Genomic DNA, 20,194 nt, shown 5'->3' on the forward strand with positions numbered 1-20,194 from the left:
GACTCACATGGGGGCCGAATCCACTTACCGGTGGCCCCTGATTCACCTTTCGGTGTTTGTTCTGTTAGCGTCATTGGAGGGGTATGCAAGGAGCACGGCCTGTCTCCCCCGGGCACGGGGCTTTCCGGCAGCTAACGCTCCTAGCCTGCTGCACCGCGATGCTGCAGTGCCAAAGCTCCTTTCGCGGCCTCCGACTGGCACCTAGTGCTGGGCTGCCGCACTGCTCCTCGGCAGTGCCTGCTCTGCCACGGCTCACACGCATATCACTCCACCTGCTGCCCGAAAACGAGAGTCAAGGATTAAGTCTTGGACAACAAGCAAAATAACCGGGCTACCTCGAGGAAATTAATGCACTTCTCATAAACTGCAGCACTAATTGATCCACGGGAAGCCATCAGCAAGTACAGTAAAATAAAAAAGTGAGTTAAGTTTATCCTTCTGGTTAACTAGACCATGCTGTAAGAAGAGGATAATTTCTATACAGATCAAACTAGGAGACAGCAGGTTCAGTTTAACAGCATTCACCCTCCACTGTACACTCAGAACAGGCTGCTCAGGGAAGTGGTGGAGTCACCATCCCTGGATGTGTTCAGAAAACAGGTAGACGTGGCATTTCGGGATGTGTTTTAGTAGGCATGGTGGCATTGGGCTGATGGTTAGAATTATCTCAGAGATCTTTTCCAACCTCAATGCTTCTATGACTCTGTGATTCTGGTTACAGTGGTTTTACGAGCATGCACTTATGGAAACCTGACTGAAATCACAAAGCATTTCTTCCAAGCCCATGCCTGCTCCCAGATACTGCAACTTTTGTTCACTGCTGTTCAGAACAATTTGTCTCCTAACCCTAATTTTTCAAACTAATTTTTTCTCTTCTTCTATGTGCCAGTCAAGCTGAAAAAGCAGAACCCTCCAAGAGCAGGACATCAAAAGAAAATGAGGAACTGGATGCACATCCAGAAGTATTTTCCAGGTAATCAGAAGTAACAGCCATCACAAACCAGAACACAAAAATTGCCTGGAGCTCTTGAGGGAACTCCTGAAGGCAGCATCCGGGGGTTTTTATTACTATTTTTTTCTTATTACATGATTTACTCAGGTATAATTTTATGGTGTATAATCTAATCAGAATGCTCTGCAGGCAGGTACATTATCCCAGCTGAGTACGTTTCCTCTTTTCAGTCTGGCAGAGATGAAGTGGTTGGATATGTTAAAGAAAAGCAACATAATTATATAAGAAGTTTTTAGCTTTTTAATACACTTCTCAGTAGCCAGTTTCAAAGTGTTTTAGGGAAAAAAAAAGGCCAAACATTGCTTGTCTTACTTTGTCCATCTGTGAAATGAGGATAATACCTAAAGACAGAGGAAGAGGAGAAACAGAACCGCAGTGTCCTTAGCTCCTTCCAGCACAGAAACAGTTAGATTTTTCCCATCACACCTGAACAAAAGAAACACACTTGAACAAAAGAAATTAGAGATAGCAGTAAGACAGACTGCTTAAATCATGTTCTGATCCTCTCCATGTTTTAGTTCTGCCATCTGCAAAAGTCAGGCATTTATTATGTAAATTCAGAGACCTGTTCAAATATGGCTAGATATGTAGCATAATTTTCCACTTCTTAAAAATCCTCCAAATTACAGAAAGCTTTCACACTTGAATTCTGGCTGAGTTAGCTACTATAAAAAAACAGAAGACAAAAATTACTTTCACATACGAATTCAACAGGAGAACAGATCCTGTCAGTATTTTATCTATAACACAATGACAAACTAACAATCTTCCAATAAATTAAATTTAAAACTAGTTTGCCCTTGGCCTGACAAACTGTCCGATATCTACATCGGAACACAACTGAGAAAGATTCTGGGGTCATAAAGTTCTTCTTGGCAGTAGGGCCTACGTTCACAGGTTAAATGCAAGAAATCACAAGTGTTGATGCTCCAAATGTCAGTTGTTTCAGAACAACTCCACATCCATTGGCAGCACACTGTTGTCCATGAGTAGAAAAAAAAAAAGAGAAAGCCCTGTGTCACACCTGCCAAGAAACTTTAAAAGTGTGCATTGTGAGTACCATATACAATGACCAAGACCCAGCCTGTTACCAAACTGTAACTAGCTACACCAGCGAGAAGTTCAGAAAAGCTGATCCAATGTAAAGCACTGAGCACCTACCAAGAACTGCACTCAGCACACCATGTCCAAATACTTCACAGTTTAAAAGCTCCTGCTATGGCATTATCTGACATTGTCAGCTGGGAAGTTCTATTTGCTATAACTACCACCAAGTTCAGAATTACTTTTTCCACTGGCGGAAGTACTTCACCATCCTATATAACAGCACCAAGGACCCTTCACAGAACAAAACCCTCTTCAGGGTTCTTCCAGTATTGTCTTCTTCCCACTCCTTTCCAGCTGGCCAAATTGAAGGAGCAGCTTGAGACACCCTGGCCCGTTATAAACTAGCTTTGCTCAACATGTAATCAGAGACTGAAGAAAACCTTTGTACCCCAATTATTTTCTTTTTTTCACATCTTCAATAAATGCTCTTGAGTAGCACACTTCTAGCTGTAGAATGAGTCAGGGAAAACAAATTCCCAATTTCTTTTTCTGGGTCTGCCACAGACTCATACTGAGACTTTTGGAAACACGTCATCTTTCTGTGCTCTAGCCTACTGCATATAAAAATATAAGTCACACGTGTAAAGCATGGTGAGTTCCCTGGCAGAAAGACAACAGACAAATTATTAATTTACTTATTATTCATTTACTTTGCTATTTGTTTTAGATAAATTGCTCTTTTGTTCGCCACCAGAAAAAAAAAGTTTTTATACCTTTGAACACTAGAAAGCTGAGTAAGTCACAATACAGGAATGAAACAGATTTGTTTCCCACAGACAAGCTCAGAATTATTTCTGTCATTGTTTCTGTCATAGTCATTGTTTGACTATGAGACTTTTGTAACTGTCATAAGATGTACATGCAGCAGTGAATAAGAGGAGGCAAACTCTTCTACCAAGGAAGACTTAAGACAAAAAGGCTCTAATAAATGTAATCATAACCCCAAGATACAAATTAATTTATGACACTGAAATTGTAACATTAATTTTCGCAGGAGCAACAGAAATAAATACCTTTTGGATTTCAAATTAAGCACATTTGTAATCAACTATGAAAGAAATACGAGAGCATGACAATAGCATTTTCAGAGTTTGCTTTCGACCTTGCTTTCAGTTGTCTGCCTTCTATAACAAACCCAGCAGAGGGCTCCAGGACTCCAGTATTGCTCGTTGTCTCGAAAAGCAGCAATCCTCCGCAGTTCCTGTAAGACTGAAAACAGGGAGTCTCCTTGGGTTGATTAGAAAATCAGGGAGTGATGTCTGCTTTCAAAGGGGTATACAAAACTTGTTTATATTTCTGTACAGCTCTGAGAATGAACACCTATTGCTATGTAAAAAAAAAGAAAAAGGCTTCTCAAAATACACTGATTCTAAATTGCAAAAACGTGTCTCTGCAGAGGACTGAAGATAAATCATAATTAAAATACAGTTTGGTTTAGTAAGAACAAAAGTAGTGGACAAAAATTAAAGCTATGCACTCATATTCTAGGCTTAACAACAGGGAAGAGAAATTATTTGAACACTTTCGATGACACATATGAACATAGGATAGGATTAAATGAAAAAAAAAAAAAAAGGGGGGAACTGAAGCCAGAATATCAAGAAACATCCCAGAAAAGAGCTCCTTTCTTCAGATGAAGCCCCCTCAGTGGAGCCTTTAAAGCCAGAGCAGACAAAAACTGCAGAACACAGGAAACATGCCTACATTAAGGAGGGGGAAAAAACAGGTGAAAAGGATACTTTTTTGGTCTCTAATCTCAATTCAAATACAAAAGGGAAGCATGTGTAACAGTTAAAATGACTTACATACAAATATAATCCACCTACATATTAAAATGCCACAGAAGAAACTTATTTCAAGTACATTATACAACAAGGAGTTAATAATAAGCTGGAGAAGAAACAATTTTCCTCTGGCTTGATTCAACACACATGCATTATTCATCACATTTGTGAAAGAATATGAATCCCATCAAATAATTAGATGGTGTGTTAACCTCCCTGCTTTGCAGCAGCCTGTGACTGACAAGTCGAAGGGCTCTCCAAAAGTAATTTCCTGCGCTGTGGCTCCCTTCCACCTGGACCTTTGTTGAAGGGTGTGTTTTGTGTGTTTGTATAGGGAATCCCTGGGGAGTTTTTATTGAGCTTTAGGTCAAAACCCTCTGAATTTAACTCACAATTGGGGAGCTATTAGATGCCATATTTGTTCCGGTGTCTATTACCAGTACTACAATACCGGTCATCTTCCATTAGTGTAAATAAAAACAAAAAAAAAAAAAAGGAACCACTCTCTTAAATCACTTTGGATTAGAGTATTAGAGTATGGCAGGAGGGTGAAACATCAAATTGCAGCAGAGCATGCTAAAAGAGAGACATCTAAGTAGTTATAAGAGAATTATTTTACTGGTATTTTAACTTATTTAGATTTCCTCAGACCTCTGCTTTGAAGGTCAGTGTGGTTTTCTCCTCCCTTCATTACCCCCAGGATAGGCTGCCCCGATCATTAGAGAGATTGATGGTCAGCTTCCAATATTTGTAGTAGAAAACAAAGCAAACAGTGGTCCTGAGGTTGTTGTTCTGAAATCTGTGATTTATAAATCATAGGATTTGTAAGGATTTACAAATTGTCTGAACTGATGGCATCTGAGAACTCTCAAAATTTCTCATGGGACTCTAGGTTTCCAAGCAATTCAATGAAACTACAAAGCAGACTGAAGCAAAACAAACAAACTCTTAAATTCTGCTGATGAATAGGTTGCTGTAAACTACCTGTTGAAAAATCTGGAAGAACCTCATATGCTCTAAGAACATAAATTAATTTCAGAAGTTCTGTTCTAATTCAGTCAAGAATTGACAAATGAAGTCAGGTCAGACAAGGTAATTGCAATTGTTTCTCTTAGCTTTAAATACTGTTAATTTCTGGGGGGTTTACATGTGCTGCTTCATCTTCTTCAAAAATTTTCCTTCCACTTCACTGTGATGTAATCCAATTTCCACTGTGTACCTACCCCAGACGCAGCTGCGTTTCACTGTGTAGTGGTGTCACAAAAGCTGAAACTCATCCTAGGAATTGGAGGTTTGTTGGGAGAATTTCAAGCTGTTTCCCAAACAAAGGTTTTATCTCACAGACTGCAGGACAGACAACACAGCATATGTGATTAGTTTCAGTTAATGTACGGCCAAATGCAGCACAAATGCCAGTCAAAAACAGAATTTTAAGACAGTAAACACTGCTACAATGAATTACATTCATAATCAAGGAGGAATGTGTATAAACAATGGAAACTGACTCTGAATGGCATTGCAGTGAGTGTGCTGTTCCTTGCCCAGATGGTGTTACTCTGGATTTTTCCTGGTACCACCACAGGTGGAATCAGATTTATTGGTTTGATATTTAACAACACATTACTGAAGAGCATGACTCAAGAGAATAGTTATGCTTTGCTGTTTCAGGATTTTTATGACGCATAAGCACCTGGTATCACAGAATTACTTCTCCAGAGCTGCTCCAAGAAGCACCTGTTGTCATCAGAACCCAGTGAACGGGCAGGCAGCACACATGACGGCAGAAAAGGGACAGCGAGCAGGGCAAAAGCCATAGTCCTGACCCACAGCGACTTCTCCAAGAGTCCAAGGCCACCCTAACTTACAGCAGCCGTCCAAAACACCAGAATAAAGGAATAAGCAGTGGCTTGTCACAGGCAGGGTGCAGCAGGAAGGTTTATAGCAGAGCCAGAAGACTCTGCACGCAGCTCCCAGATTTTGCCAAGTCAGCAGCTTGGGCGGTGCTTCCCTACGGAGAGGCTTCGGCTAGGAAGAAGCGCTCCAAAGAGGAGGAACCTATCTCTCGCAGCGGGCAGGGAGGAGAGTTTCACTTGTCTCTATCAAGACGACTCCACAACGCGAGGCCGCACTGCCGGACCGCACGGCCCGGTCAACCCCAGCTCTCGCCCTACGTCTCCTTCTTTCCCCTTCCCCTGCTCGGGGACCCCACGGTGCTGCTCGGGAGGCACCGAGGGTCGGGCGGGCGCTGAAGAACTGCGGTCCCCTCGCGGCTCCCGCCTCGCACCAAGATGGCGGCGCGCGGAGCGCGTCACTCGAAGCCGCTCTGCCCTCCCGGTCGCGCCTCTGTGGCTGGCGGCGCGCGGTCACATGACGCTTTCAACCGCGCCGCGCGGGCCGGGCGCCGCCGGGAGGGAGGGAGCGAGGCCGCGGCGGGCGCGCGCGGGCGATCAGGTGACCCCGCGGGGCGCCGGGAGGGAGCGGGGCGGGTCCGGGCACCGGGGGTACCCCCAATCGCCCGAGCCTCGGAGAGCCGGGGCGCCGCGGGAACGGGGACAGGGGCCAGGGCGGGGGGAGGCGCGGGCAGGAGGCGCCCGGAGGCGGCCCGCAGCGCTCGCTCGGGACTCGGCCCCGTCCGACTCCCCAGAGACGAGGGAGGTCGCCAGGCCGGTCAGAGCCCTCCACAGGCGTTATAAAGGCTGGAAAGACCTGGCAGCCGGTTTGAGGGCTGGCAAGTAGACTGTTCGCACGGCCAGCGAGCCTTCCAAGGTTCCAAGGGTAAAACTGCACGTTTTGTATGAGGGAAAACAGGCACAAGTGACAAAAGACACGAGAAAGCTAACAGTATCCTGGCTTGTATCAGAAACAGCGTGGCCAGCTGGAGCCGGGGAGTGATGCTCCACTGTACTTGGAGCCGGTGAGGCCGCATCTTGAATCCTGTGTTCAGTTTGGGGCCCCTCACTACAAGAAGGACATTGAAGTGCAGAGTGTGTCTAGGGGAGGGCAATGAAGCTGGTGAAGGGGCTGAAGCATGAGTCTTGTGAGGTGCGGCTGAGGGAACTGGGGTGGTTTAGTGTGGAGAAAAGGAGGCTGAGAGGAGGCATTATCACTCTACAACTGCCTGAAAAGAAATTGTAGTGAGGCGAGTGTTGGTCTCTTCTCTCAAGTAACAAGCGATAGGACAAGACAAAATGGCCTTAGGTTGCGTCAGGGTAGGTTTAGATTGGATATTAGGAAATATTACTTCACCAAAAGGGTTGTCAAGCATTGGAACAGGCTGCCTAGGGCAGTGGTGGAGTCACCATCCCTGGAGGTAATTTCAAACACATGTGGATGTGGTGCTTAGGGACATAGCTTAGTGATGGACTTAACGGTGTTAGGTTTACAGTTGGACTCAATGATCCTAAATGTCTTTTCCAACTAAGGAGTTCTGTGACTTAAAGTGTAAAGACACCAATATACAGAGAACAATTCTGTTGTGCTCCTATTCCAGCTAATTCAGCTTTCCTTTCCCATAAAGGGCTTCCTTGTTCTTGACTTGGGCCAAGCAATCATAGGATGGACCATTGACTCTTCTGTAGGCACTGAAGCAACTTTTAGGCACCGGTCGTGAGCCAAAGTCCTCGTACAAGTGATGCTTCTGCTCAGGTGAGGGCCCCATGTCAGCACAGCACCACCCAAGTACAGCCATCCAGCATAGACTGTGGGAGAGAAAAAGTCTGACACCTGCTATTACTATCTTCTATTACTGTTGTTTACTGGAACTAAGTTATTAACAAAAGTCTTATTTTAATGCTAGAGCATTAATCAGTTAATTGTGTTAACATGCACAGTGACCTCAGCCTGTTTTCCCATAGCAACCACACTGTGAAAGTCCTTTCGGGAACTTTGTTAGCAAGCAAAACAAAAAATGGGAGCATTGAAATTGCATCTGTAAGGTGTTACTCAGCCTGGAAAGCTGTCTTTTAAGTCAGCAAAGTTTCAGGGGGTAAAGTAGTTCAATGGAATATAGCTACAGCTTGCACTCTTGTCTGTGCTGCAGGTCTGGCTTTTGAGAGATTTCCTTGGAGGCTGTATGTGACAGGCTGCACTGATTGCTCCCAGGGATTGCACTTCCACATGCATAGGCACACATGCGTGTGCACACAGAGCTGCATGAGATGGGCTCTATGCTTTCTCATACCAAGTTTTCAGAGGAGCAACCATGCCTGTGCCGTTACTTACTTAAGAGTAATTACTGAACCTTGAGCTAAAGGAACCTTCTCAAGGTATTATATTCAATGCCTCATCTGAATCAGTTTTCCTTAAACTCTCTCTACCCTGTTTTAAGAAATGTCCAAAGTGTACAACACTCATCTCCTTCCACTTGCTGAAACTTCAACTCTTTGCTAGGTAAATTTATGATGTTATAAAAGTTGGTATACATCCAAATAGTAGTTCCTCTTAATTCAGAAATATTTTCTCAAATTACTCTCCTCAACTCTGTCTTGTTAATATAAAGTCCAAGGCACAACCAAGACTCCCATCCCATCACACTGACCATTTGAGAATGATTACTGAAATTTGAGTTGGAAGAGCCTTCAGAAATTATCTAGCTGTATGGAAACATTTCAGATGTTGATACTTCTTTCTATTGGTTTTAAGGAAAGAAGATTCATATGAATTGTACAAAAAGAAGCTAGCTTTTCTTGAACATAGCATCAGTAGATATTTCAGGCACCACAAGGATAATGGTACGTCTAGAAGGGTATTATTTCTGCAGCTGTTTTACAGAAAAACCCAACTTTGATATTAACACGTTAGGAAGGAAGATGCAAGGGTGTTGGAGATTACCAGGTTCTCAAGATAAGATGGTACGGTGGCAAACACTGTTGAGATGTTGGTCAAAGTATCTAGTACATAAAATGATTTATTTTCACCTTCACATTTTGAGAACTGGTACCACTTTTCTCTGCCTGAGGTGAAGAAATACATATGCTATGTGATATTATGTGGATCAAGTAAGCACTGCTGGTATTTCAAACCGAGCCTGCTCACTCTTTAATAATAAAACCCGGTGTTTAAACACTGAAATTTGACAGGGATTTGCAAAGGTTGAAGGTCTTTTGTTCTGACGGTGCAAAAATGTGAGACTCTATCTGAAGGGAGAGCAATAGAAATACCATTTCTTCACCATATATTTTTAAAAAATAGATTCTGTGCAACATGTTGAGCAGAGCCTATATTATCATAACAAGAAATGCAGAAGAACTTTCATAGATAAGTTTGAATCAGCTGACAGCTACCAATGAGATATTAAAATCCACACTGCAATTATGTCTGGAAGTTTAAAATGATGGTTACACCTTTTCAGTAAAATTGAGCTCTCAGGAGAGTGATTGCTCCTGCCTTTGGGTTTTTGATCATTATATGCATTATAAATCACTCCTCCACAGAACTATGGAGGATAGGATAAGCCCTTCTAGTAAATCTGCCCCTTCAGTATTGCAGGTTGCCACTAGAAAAAATATGGCATTTGAAGGTATGATGCATAAGGTCGTTTGATGTCTTGAGTAGTATAATTCTAAACTTGTCTGTGTGGGGAGGAATATGCAGCAACATCAGTTTATTCCTTGAAAAATTCATTTTGAAATGGTCATACATAGGTTCTTAATCAGCTCCCTCTGTTTCAAGAAAATACCCACTGAATGTGAAAAACCTGAGGACCTTCAGGACTTGTCTTCTGCAAGCCTCATTTGGCCAAAACCTTGTGCACTACAGAATCCCTAGATGTTAAGCATCAAAAGGATATTTATCGGGGAATAAAATCTGTTCCCTCATGGCAGTAAATGATCAAATGCAAGTGCATTTTTCTTTCTTGGTGCCTCTGATTGTGTAGGACCGGAGGTGGGTTCTTCAGGTGAAAGGGCGATGGCTGACCCTTAAAGAAATGCTTGCTCACATAGCTGCTTCCTTCAGTGTAAGACTCTGCTTTTGTCATTTAAAGGGTTTCCTTTCTTCAAAGGCAGGCTGAAGGCGGAAGCTTGCCTTCTCTGGATGTAAACCTTAAACCCAAGCGCGCTGGTGGATGGATTCGACTGAGATGCCAGAGAGAATTTATACCCAGTGGTTAAAATCTGCTGCCTTCTTTCCTCTCACAGACACAAGAAAATAGATTTTGTTCAGATACAGCATGGTAACTTCACAGGAAAATACATGGATTATTTCAAACACTTCACACCAGCATTTCTTGTGGTTGTCAGAGGTTGGGAAATGGATTCAAGGCCAGTTAGTGACTGGCTATAGCTATAACAATCCTGTTGCTGAATTATTTTTCCTGTATTTCTCTTGTCCCAGTCTGACACTTGCCTGCAAGTGCCTTTGATTAAGGAGATGAGTGACTTTGCCTGTTCTATTGATCAGTATGAATTACCAGCAGCTAATTTATGGACCTCACAAAAGTGCCTTTGACATGGTGAATTGTGCTCTGTTGTTCAGGCAATTGAGTTGTCAGGAAATGTTATTGGTTACTATACAGTTATCTCTTATAGAATATTGGCCTGTTTCATGGAAATGGACAAAATCTTTTAGACTTCTGGTTTCCAGGATGTCAGGAAGACTCTAAGCAAGAAGGAAATAAGCATTCTTCTTGATAGTAGTGATGGTAGAAAAAAACATTTTAATTACTGTATGTTGATCCCTGATTTGTGTAAAAAATTACTTTTTTTTGTGCTCACAAGTTCAGTGGGCTGGTGGTTGCCAGCATATGTAGATCCAGCTTAAAATGTGGGATAGACATGCTGCTTATGACAGTATTCTTACTAACAGTAAGACTCAGAATCTTACCGTTGGCTTTTTGATGTCTGAGAAAGATAGAACAAAGCTCACCTTTTTTTCTGGGTATGTTGTAAAGATTACAATGATAAACTTAGTTCTGTAACACCACTACAGAACACACAAAGCACACAGAAACAGCACATGGGGAGCAGGGATGATTGTTTTAACAGCCAGCTTCTACACTTACAGACCATCACGTCTGCAAAAGTGAGAAGAATGCAAACAAAAGGTCCTTGTGCGGCTGAAAAATAAAAAGAGCTCAGGAGCTCACTTGGGCTGTTTGCTTGAAGAGCTCCTACCTGAAAAGTTCTGCGTTGTTGTTTTCCTCTGAGGCTGTGAAATGGTAACTTTCTAATTGAAATTACAGGAGGCAGAGACTTCTTAGCTGGAGACAGAAACATCAAGCAAATAATCTTTTGTGATTATGCCCTCCCCTGGCTGTTTCTGCATGTGCTGTGTTTGAATACATGTATGTTGGTCATACAGTGATAAGGCATTTTTTAACTTGTTGCTTATTGCCCCAGGTGAGATACGCATAAATAAGAGTTTGATTTCTTTTTTAGTTACGGGATCTAGATTAGTGGGTGGGTTGATACTAGCAGTAGCTGCAAGGAAGTTTAAGTGATTAGATGGCTTTTGTGTTTAGCTTTGAGCACAGTGAAAACTGAGGCAGTTCTATATGAGTATGTCTCACTGTTAATGTCCCGATGCTGTGAGATTCATTCTGTATTTGTCTCCTTTCTGCCCCAAAGGAATGGCACTGACGTAGGGACTCAGTAAAAGGTGGTCTTTCAGGTAGCAAAACCTACACCTATTCAAAGCCCTAAAGAGTAGAAGAGCATAGGCTGGGAATGTTTGATGGGGAATCACTGCAGGGAGATGCAGTGTGGGATGCCATATACGCAGCAGAGCACTTTTGCGTGAGCTGTGTCGCAGCTGGAATAGGCCCCAAAACTGCAGATGAACCTGCCAATAGGCTGCTGGGTTGTCTCTAGGTCCCACAAAAGCAGTGCTCAGCACCATAGGGTGTTTTTATTTTATATCCTGCTAGCTCTGAAAGTCTTATCTCTGGAAATGCCAAACCTTTTTGACTCCCATGGGAACTGTCCCTCAGCAGCTTGCGTGATTGCTCTGAGGTCTGTGACAAACAAACCTGGTCAGGTCCTGGTGTGGTTGGAATGAGGGAGCTACGCTGGTGCGAGCATGATGACCTTTGAAAGCTCTCTGGCTGATGACCACATCAGTTTCTCTATATGCAAGGCTAGTTTCCTTAGGAAGAACTCAGTGCATACACCAGGAGTTTGTTCACCCAGCAGCTTTGTAGACTCAAGGGGAAAGGAATGGTGAAAGAATGACTTTTCTCCACCCAATTCAGTCCAGGCCCGGTACCGATACCTGAAGGAGCGTTGTGGGCAGCCCCACTCCGCCACTGCTTCTGTAGGAGCTCTGTGATTCTTAAAACTCCCCTGAGTTTTAGGGTATCAAGTGCCCCTTGTTGCAGCTGCATCGTCTAGAGAATGGCTCATTTACCAAGCTCAACAATGGGCTCCTATTTGGGCGGGATTCCGTTGGCAGTCTATGCCTGACCTGGAGACCTTTGATATTTTGGCTGGCAGACTAGTTGTCTGTGCCCTGCTTGGTATTTCCCTGTAAAATACACTCTACGTTCTGCTTTCTTTAGGAGACATTACCCTTCCTCCCACTCATTTTTGAGTCCAAGCCTCATGGCGAATGCTCCTAGCTCAAAGGTCCACCCCTTTCTGCACTGAGCATGCAAACGCACTACCCACTGCTTCCTCACCGGACAGCACAGTATTCCAGCTCAGGAGGTGTCTCTGAGGTCAGGTAGCTGGACACATCTCTCTTCCAACTTTGCTTCTACGATGTGACATTTTGAATGTACGCTGCCAGCATCAACACGAGCAGGAAAGGCCCAAGAGATTGTGTTGCATTGGACTGGTATTTCTAGTGGATCCTCATTCTGCTGCTCTTTGCTGATATCTTTTCCTGCTCTTACCCAGAGATGATAATACACATTGAAGGAGTTCATGAATTGTTCTGATAAGAAGAGTGTATTTGCTATACTATGCCTACCTTTTGATCTTGTTGGTATTTTGATCTGCTTGTCTTTGAAATTACATGGAGTTTTCTTTTTCAACCTTTTTAGAGAAGAAGGTTTAGAGAGACATGGAGCTTGAAAGAATCATTCGAGACACACTGACACGCTTCATCCAGTCCCACATCCCTGCAGCAGACCTCAGGTATGTTGAGATGCAAAGATCCAATATCATTGGTTTACTTCGAACTCTGCGTTAATTATCTGTCTGCATGTTATACTGAACTCCAAGTGGAGCTCTGTAGCTTTCTTGTGTTTTGTGTTCCTTAACTCACATCCAGGATGCAGGTAATTTGCACAGGCTTTGATGTGAATGCTTGAACAACTATCGTTTAGCATTGCAATCTAGCAATGTCATTTCTTTGAAAACCAAGATGATTAATTTCCTGTCCAGTAATACGTATTTGAATATGGAATTCCCTACATTCCACAGTGCTACCAAAGGGCATTCTGAGCAATATAATGCTATGTCAGGGCTCTCCCTATTTTAAACTGCCTGTGTGCAGAGATATGGCCACCTTGAGGCTGGAACACAGCAGTTTTGCAGCTGGAGGCAGCAGTGACAGTAGCATGGAGAGCAGCAAGCAGAGAGCACTGCATCTTACAGAAACTTCGACTTGGCAGAATACAATGATATCACCGGAAACATTAATGAGCATAGAAAAGTTGGGATTTGAACACTGAGAATATTTTGATGAGCTCCATTGAAGCGCCTATAGGAGCACAGCCAAGGCATATGCTGGAGCTTCCTTTCAGTGCTGCCAACACTCAACCACTAACCACTTGCTACCTAGCTTTACTGATGGCATCTATGTCCACATAAGTCCTTCTGCTGGTCTGTTATAGAAAGTCACAAGGTTAGAGGGAATGGGGAAGGAGAGAAAGAGAGAGGAAAAAGCGGGCCTATTAACACTCCTGCCATGTCCTGTGTTCCTCCAGTGGGATGGACGATGTTTTCTTCTCTTATATCACGGGTGTTCTGGAAGAGCTGGGCTCACCAGAGTCCTCTGAGGAGACCTTTGACATGGACACTTTTGTGGAAATGATGGAGGCATATATTCCTGGTTTTGCAGAAATTCACAGGTACGCGAATGTTACTGCTTTGTATGTGCATGTCATGCAGTGGGGGCTTGGACTCAGTTATACTCAGTTGAAAATGTATTAGTAGTGAACCTCTGCCATTATGATTAAGTCAGGCTTTGCATGAATACACAGATGCTAATCCCAGTATTATTTGCAAGTAAGTCCTTGGTGATCTGAAAAAAACACTTTATTTTATTAAGCTTTCCATCAAGCCTTTCTGTAGAAGTGGCAAAGTAGGATAGGCTACTGCTTTTATTCCTAACACTAATTATACAGCTTCTGTCTCTTGCAGTGGGGATGTTTGTGAAATGATGTTCTCTCTGTCAGAAAGGCTTGTTGAAGCTCGCAACGAAGGTGAGTTACGCGATTTTAGTGCAAGAAGGTATATTCTGCAAATGTTTTAAGTCATAATATTTGGAATTGATAGGATATAATCTTGTTTGCCACAGTTAGGGTCTAGGTTGACTTTTTTTTTTTCTAATATTCAGTAAGGTTTTTGATGTTAACACAGAGGGAGCTTGAGTTATATGGAATACTGCCTAAGACATACTGGGTTGAAACATACTTGATCAGATCTCCAAACACCTCTGCTGAGATCAAATTCAGAGTAATAAGGAAGAAATAGCAGATACAGGGCTTGTTGAAATTCTAGTATAGATTGATTCTGAAAGTGGAGATTTCTGCCTCCCTCTAATAGTCATCTGCCTAAAGGACAGTACCACTGGGCAGCCCATGTTAGGTGCATCAACAACTAGAGAATCCAGCTGATTATGTGTATTGCTTCTAGGCTTTGAATATCCTCAAAACTTACTTCTTATTCACACATGAACCCTGGCACAAATGCAAACTCATCAGTGATGTGCTCTGGCCTGTACTATGCAGGACTGCAGAAGACTTCATATCCCAGAGATCCCTTCTAACCTCAGCATTCACAGATCAGCTGGATGGCTATATTAATCAGCCCCAAAGGTACTTACCAGTAAATAACAGAAAGTTGAAGTTCCTGGATATTAAACCTTTCAAGACATATCAGTGTGAGGTTTGCTTATCTAGCAACATCACTGCTGTCTTGCCAGAAAGCTATGCAGTATACAACAGACAGTCCTATCTTTTATCTTCCTTGCTGCCTTCTTGAACTTGACCAAACCTGCTGCTCTCCTCTGGTCCCCAGCATCCTACCCTTTGAGGGTCCCAACATAGCCAGAGTGTGAAAGCACAGCACCATCACAGTTTTAGAGAGGACAGGACAGAAGTGAAATGATTCTTCTTAAAGTGGCACAGAAACAGGCTGTAAAGAGAGCTGCATCAGAGTAACCTGGATCACAGGATGTGCTGGCTTACGTACAGCCTGAGAACTACCAGTGTGTATTCCCAAATTTAAAATCAAACCCACACCTTAGTTCAAAAAGCAAACACCAAGGAATTCTTTGAAAAGAAACAAAAATACTATAAGTATTCAGAGCCAAAGTGCTAGAAGACTGAGAATTGACAGGTAGAATTGAATTTGCAAGCACTCCATGCCCAGTTAAGGCATGCAAATGCAGCACCCAGGAACTCCAGTATGCACTAGCACTGCCTTCCTGCAGGTCAGTGAGTAGAGCTGTGGTTGTCCCTGCTGAGGGCAGGAGGAACAAATTTTTTTTTCCCCTGTCTTGCCACTTAAGGGATTTGCTTTGGCACACAACATACTAGCAATCTAATGCCAATAGAAAGCGCAGAACTCTATAGCCTTGGTCGGACTGTTCCTCAGGAGATATTACTATGTCTTTAAGAAAAACCTGGCCAAAAGGCTGTGGAAAGTGGGAGTGAAACACCCTCTGAAGAACTGACCAAAGGCCAGGAGCCTGGAGCCGGAGCCTGCAAAGGGGAAAGGCTGTGCACTCCAGCAGACGGAGCTGGGTCCCAGGTATGAGCACCCCACAGAGGAGCAGGAGCACTGGGGACAGTCACCCAGCACTAGGCTACCAGCACCACCCGAGGGCATTTTCTGGCTCTGGAAGGAACATAGGCTATGACGCACCATCACTGGTGTCTTTGATCTCCTCCGTTGTGTGGCCTGAGCAAAACTGTTCCAGTAAGTCAAAAAATAAAATTAGACACTGCCAGAAGAGCATGAGCCATTGGTCTGGCTCATCCTTTCCAGCCACCAGGGTAGCAGAGCATGAAAGAGCCTGTCTCAGTGCCCTCAGAGATCCCCCAGCAGCACCACAGGGACGCTTCTGCAGTACTAGCCAGGCTCCACCCCACTTGATCCTGTTCCCCCAGCCTCACACCACAGTTTAGGCTGGATCATCACTTCTCACCCCAGCTATCATGCAATATCTGCACAGGAAGCAGTCCCGTCTGGGTGCTGGTCCCAAAGACGCTGGTCCTGCTCTTAATGGCCCTCTGTGTTGTGCATCTGCTGCGCTATAGAGCACTGACTCACTGGCCCAGTGTTCCTGATCCTGCAGCACCATTCAGCATGACCCATGCTAAAGGCATTGTGGCACCTGCCAGATCCCCCCCACCTCCTTCCCTCCAGGTTTGCTTGCATTTTTCCAGTACTGATCTCTTCCTGCTGTGCAGCTTAGTCATTCTGCGTCCTCAGCCTTCAAGCAAATGCTGCTATTGCACCTTCTTCTGATGTAGCCACAGGTGACTGTTTATCAGTCCCTTCCCTTTCTGATCAAAACATGAATAAATTCACAAGGTGAGGGTGCGTTCAAACATTCACACCACAGTGTTCAGAAAGCTCACTCCTAAGGAGACATAAAGCATGGCCACACAGATGGGCCAGTTCACAGCAGCCCAGCTTTAAAGAAAGTTGAAATACAGGGGGAGGAGATTAAGGAAGAGCGATGCCTTGTCCTTGCAAAGAAAATCTCCTGTTAGCTTCAGGAATTGGATACACACATGCTAGTAAGGAGAGAGAGCCTTTAGCTAAGAGCAAGCTGAATTTCCTGATAATGCAAAACCAGAGAGGCCCTTTTCAATAGCCCTCTCCCCACTGTGTCTCCAACTTACCTCTGTCTTTTGCTCCAACTAGGAAGGTGATGCCTTGAAGGATGGGGTAGAACTGCTACTGGAGATGTTCCCAGCCTGTACTGTGAGCCAGGCAGAAAAGGCACTTGCCATGGCCTTGGGGAACTTGGAGGAGGCAGTGCAGTTAATTGTGGAGGAGAAGGTGGAAATCGGCCCAGAAGGTGTGAGTGTGAAGGTACTGTACTCTGATCTGGGTGGCAGCAGGGCAGAACTAAGGGACATATAAGTGTCCCAACTATCTGCTGCAACCACAAGCTTTGACCGCAGGAACTTTCTGTACAATTAGCCAGTAGGATCACTCAGAGCAACAGCCCCTCTCCCTCCCTTGGCTCTCTTGAGTACCTGCTGTGCCCACAGCTGAGCCAGCACCCTAGCATAGCTGTGGCTGGCATCCTGCTTCACACAGGGGCTGAGGTGCTGCACCAGCAGCCAGGCTTAGCAAGCTAGCAGGGGGTAGGTGTACGCCCCATGTGTTGCACAACTCATGCACCTGCTTTGTCTCTTCCCAGGAACTGGTACGGCCCCGCAGAGCACCCAACCACGAGGAACTAAAACAGGTTATCCTGCAGAAGTAAGTACCCAGCAGCAAAGAACCTCTTATTCTGCTGCCAATAAAGGAAGAGGTAGCAGTTTGGGGAAAGCCAGAGTGACAGTATGGTCTACAAAGAACTTCAGGTGTACAGTGCATAGTCAGGATGCCACAAAACTGATCTGGGTATAGCTGAACACATCTAAGCACAAATACAATCATCGGGTTGGAAAAAAAACAGGTTTGAGTTTCTTTGTAGCTCTGGAACAGAAACAATAGGTAACAGCACTGGCTGTGTGTGAGGTTTCAGTCTCCTACAGGTACAGTGTAAATCACAGTACTGTTAGCTGAGGTCCTGGTTAAAGGTTCAAGGCACAAACACGAGGCTGCAGCTCAGGTAACACATGGTTACTTGTAGAACTACAGCAACTCATTCATACCTCCATCCTTGGAGACAGTCCAAACAAAGCTAAAGGCTAAAGATATCTTTAAGAGACTGCCTGTACAGCAACACTGGGAGGATTAAATCTCAGTTGCTGAACGTGTGAATTCAATGCACATAAAGAAATTGCTCTGAAGTCCCCCATGGACTTCTTGGGAATGAAAGTGGCTTTAAATTGGTTTACCTTTATTCACTTCCAAAAAGCATTTAACTTTCAGTAGAACCCACACTGTGGTTTCATCGATCTGCCTGAAGATCTCAGATTTTATGAGTAACTTCCTTGCGGGCATGCAGATTCCATGTCTCTGTCTAGCCACATCTTTTACCACTTTACATCCCCCCCAGTGACAGAATATGCAGTCGATGTGCTAGGGAGGACTGAGGCAGAATTAGCAATCCTTGCCCTCACCTGTCTCCTGTGCAGGCTTGTTTCCAAGTTACATGTAAAGGGAACAAAAAACCACCAGCTGCTACTTATGTTTCTGTGAGCTTAACTTTAATGACATTTGGCAACATCCTGTACTTTAAACATCACTCAAGCACAGATACAGAGAGCAGATCACCATAGCTGAAGGTACGCAGGAGCAACTACACTAACAACTGAGGGAGAATTCATGGTCAGCTGTGCTGTCTGCCTGCTAAACCAGCACCAAAGGCTCAAGAGTAGTAACTGAGCAGTACAGAAAGCAAATGCTTGGACCCTGATGTTTCAATCACACAGGAAATGAGGTGATGCTTTTATCAAGTTGCTTCCAGCACAGACCTGTTTCATAGTCAAGTAGTAGGTGGAGTGTGAAAAGAACAGTATCTCTTCACAGCAGAAGCAGCCACCTTGGTCCTGTAATCTCACCTTTGTCTCCTTTAGTGGCCATCACTTGGCCTGAGAAGGAGCAAAGCTGTCCTAATGGGAGAGCACACCAGATCTTGGCACCTCTCTCAGTTTTGCAGGGGCTATTGCCATTCTCAACAGCCTGAGTCTTCAATACCTTTCACATACAGCCAAGAATGCCATTCCAAGAGAATCCTGCTGGATTCTCACTAGAAGGATGGCACATTTTTTCCCCGGAATATTAAGTGCTTCTAGCTGCAGTCTAGGCAAGTAGGACACATTGCACAGCCACAAACCAGCCAGGAAAGGAAGGACAGGAAAGGAAGGCTGTGAATAGCCCCAGGCAATGCATGTTACAGTGTTCAGTACATGCTTCTTGTGTTTCAGATACATGATGGTGGATAGTGCAGATGATCAGAAAACACACCGGCCAGCTCCACCAAAAGAGGTAAGAGCAGCAGTCCCAGCTCACCAGCAGTCTAAATGTCCTTTGGATACAAGGTTTAAAAATCAGGCTGCAGGTCCAAAAAGCAACAGGGCAGGCCAAAGGCAGGACTGTCCACAGAGTCTACTAGTCAGCAAAGAGGGAAGATTAGCTTAGCTGCAAGGTCTGTCAGTTCCTACCATTCGTAACTAGCACAGCTCCTGCTTTTCCCCATCAGACAGCTTCCTTCTCAGTGTTGGTCAAAATTCCCACCACTAAGGATGGGTAAAGCAGCTTACCCCAGTCTTTCTGCACCTGCCCCCCAGAGCACAGGTCTGCTTCTGCTTGTCCCCACGCTTTTCCTAGCAGTGTGGCTGTCCATCCACTTGGTGTTAATGTCTTTCCTCTACAGGCTCCCAAGAAATTGATCCGCTATATTGATAACCAGGTGGTGAGTACAAAGGGAGAGAGGTACAAAGACATAAAGAAGCCTGAGAGCGAGGAGATGAAGAGAACCTACATCAGCCTCAAACCAGCCAGGAAGTACAAGTTCCACTGACAACCACGTCCTCCTGCTCTACAGCCTCCACCTCACTGGCCAGGCATGGCAGGATGGACATATGGCACTAGGAACGAGGGGACTCCTCCAGCTGCCTCTACCTGGAACTAACCTGGGAGCCAGGACACTGCTTTCAGCTTCCTCAACTAACCCGGGTAATGAGGAGACTTCTCTCCTTGTGTAGCTGTCCCTCTGCCCCCAGAGTCACAACACAGTGGCTCTCTGGGGCCTGGGCATTCTCTGCTATTCCTTGCATGGGACATTTTTAGATCTAAGATGCGGCTTGTGCTTTTGCAGCAAGCTTTTTAAAAGTCTGTGTGCACCATTGCTTTAAATTGAGTGCCAGTAATAAAGATGATATGAGTTGTTGTGTAGTCCAGCCGGGAGCATGCACATGCTTTATGGATGCCACCTCAATCCCTCCCAGGGCCGAAGATAGAAGCAGGTTTATCTTCTCTTCTCCTAATTACTG

The 20,194-nt window shown here is 44.4% G+C and overlaps 1 protein-coding gene across 4 annotated transcripts; it reads left to right on the forward strand.

The window, feature by feature from the left end:
• Positions 1-6,254: 6,254 nt before the first annotated feature.
• On the forward strand, positions 6,255-20,096 carry CUEDC2 (CUE domain containing 2). Of its 4 annotated transcripts, XM_054072334.1 has the most exons (10): positions 6,255-6,354; positions 7,421-7,548; positions 12,884-12,977; positions 13,772-13,915; positions 14,208-14,269; positions 15,688-15,821; positions 16,944-17,114; positions 17,449-17,510; positions 19,127-19,187; positions 19,576-20,096. In XM_054072334.1, the coding sequence occupies exons 3-10, from the start codon at positions 12,904-12,906 to the stop codon at positions 19,720-19,722; spliced, it is 855 nt and encodes a 284-aa protein (XP_053928309.1). In that variant the 5' UTR covers positions 6,255-6,354; positions 7,421-7,548; positions 12,884-12,903; the 3' UTR covers positions 19,723-20,096. The 4 variants fall into 4 exon arrangements, with proteins under 4 accessions (XP_053928309.1, XP_053928305.1, XP_053928308.1 ...); XM_054072330.1 differs by having other exon boundaries at positions 19,127-19,718; XM_054072331.1 differs by lacking the exon at positions 6,255-6,354 and adding an exon at positions 6,469-6,817 and having other exon boundaries at positions 19,127-19,718.
• The last annotated feature ends 98 nt before the right edge of the window (positions 20,097-20,194 follow it).

Source organism: Cuculus canorus, chromosome 7, assembly GCF_017976375.1.
Source record: "Cuculus canorus isolate bCucCan1 chromosome 7, bCucCan1.pri, whole genome shotgun sequence".
Taxonomy (NCBI): domain Eukaryota; kingdom Metazoa; phylum Chordata; class Aves; order Cuculiformes; family Cuculidae; genus Cuculus; species Cuculus canorus.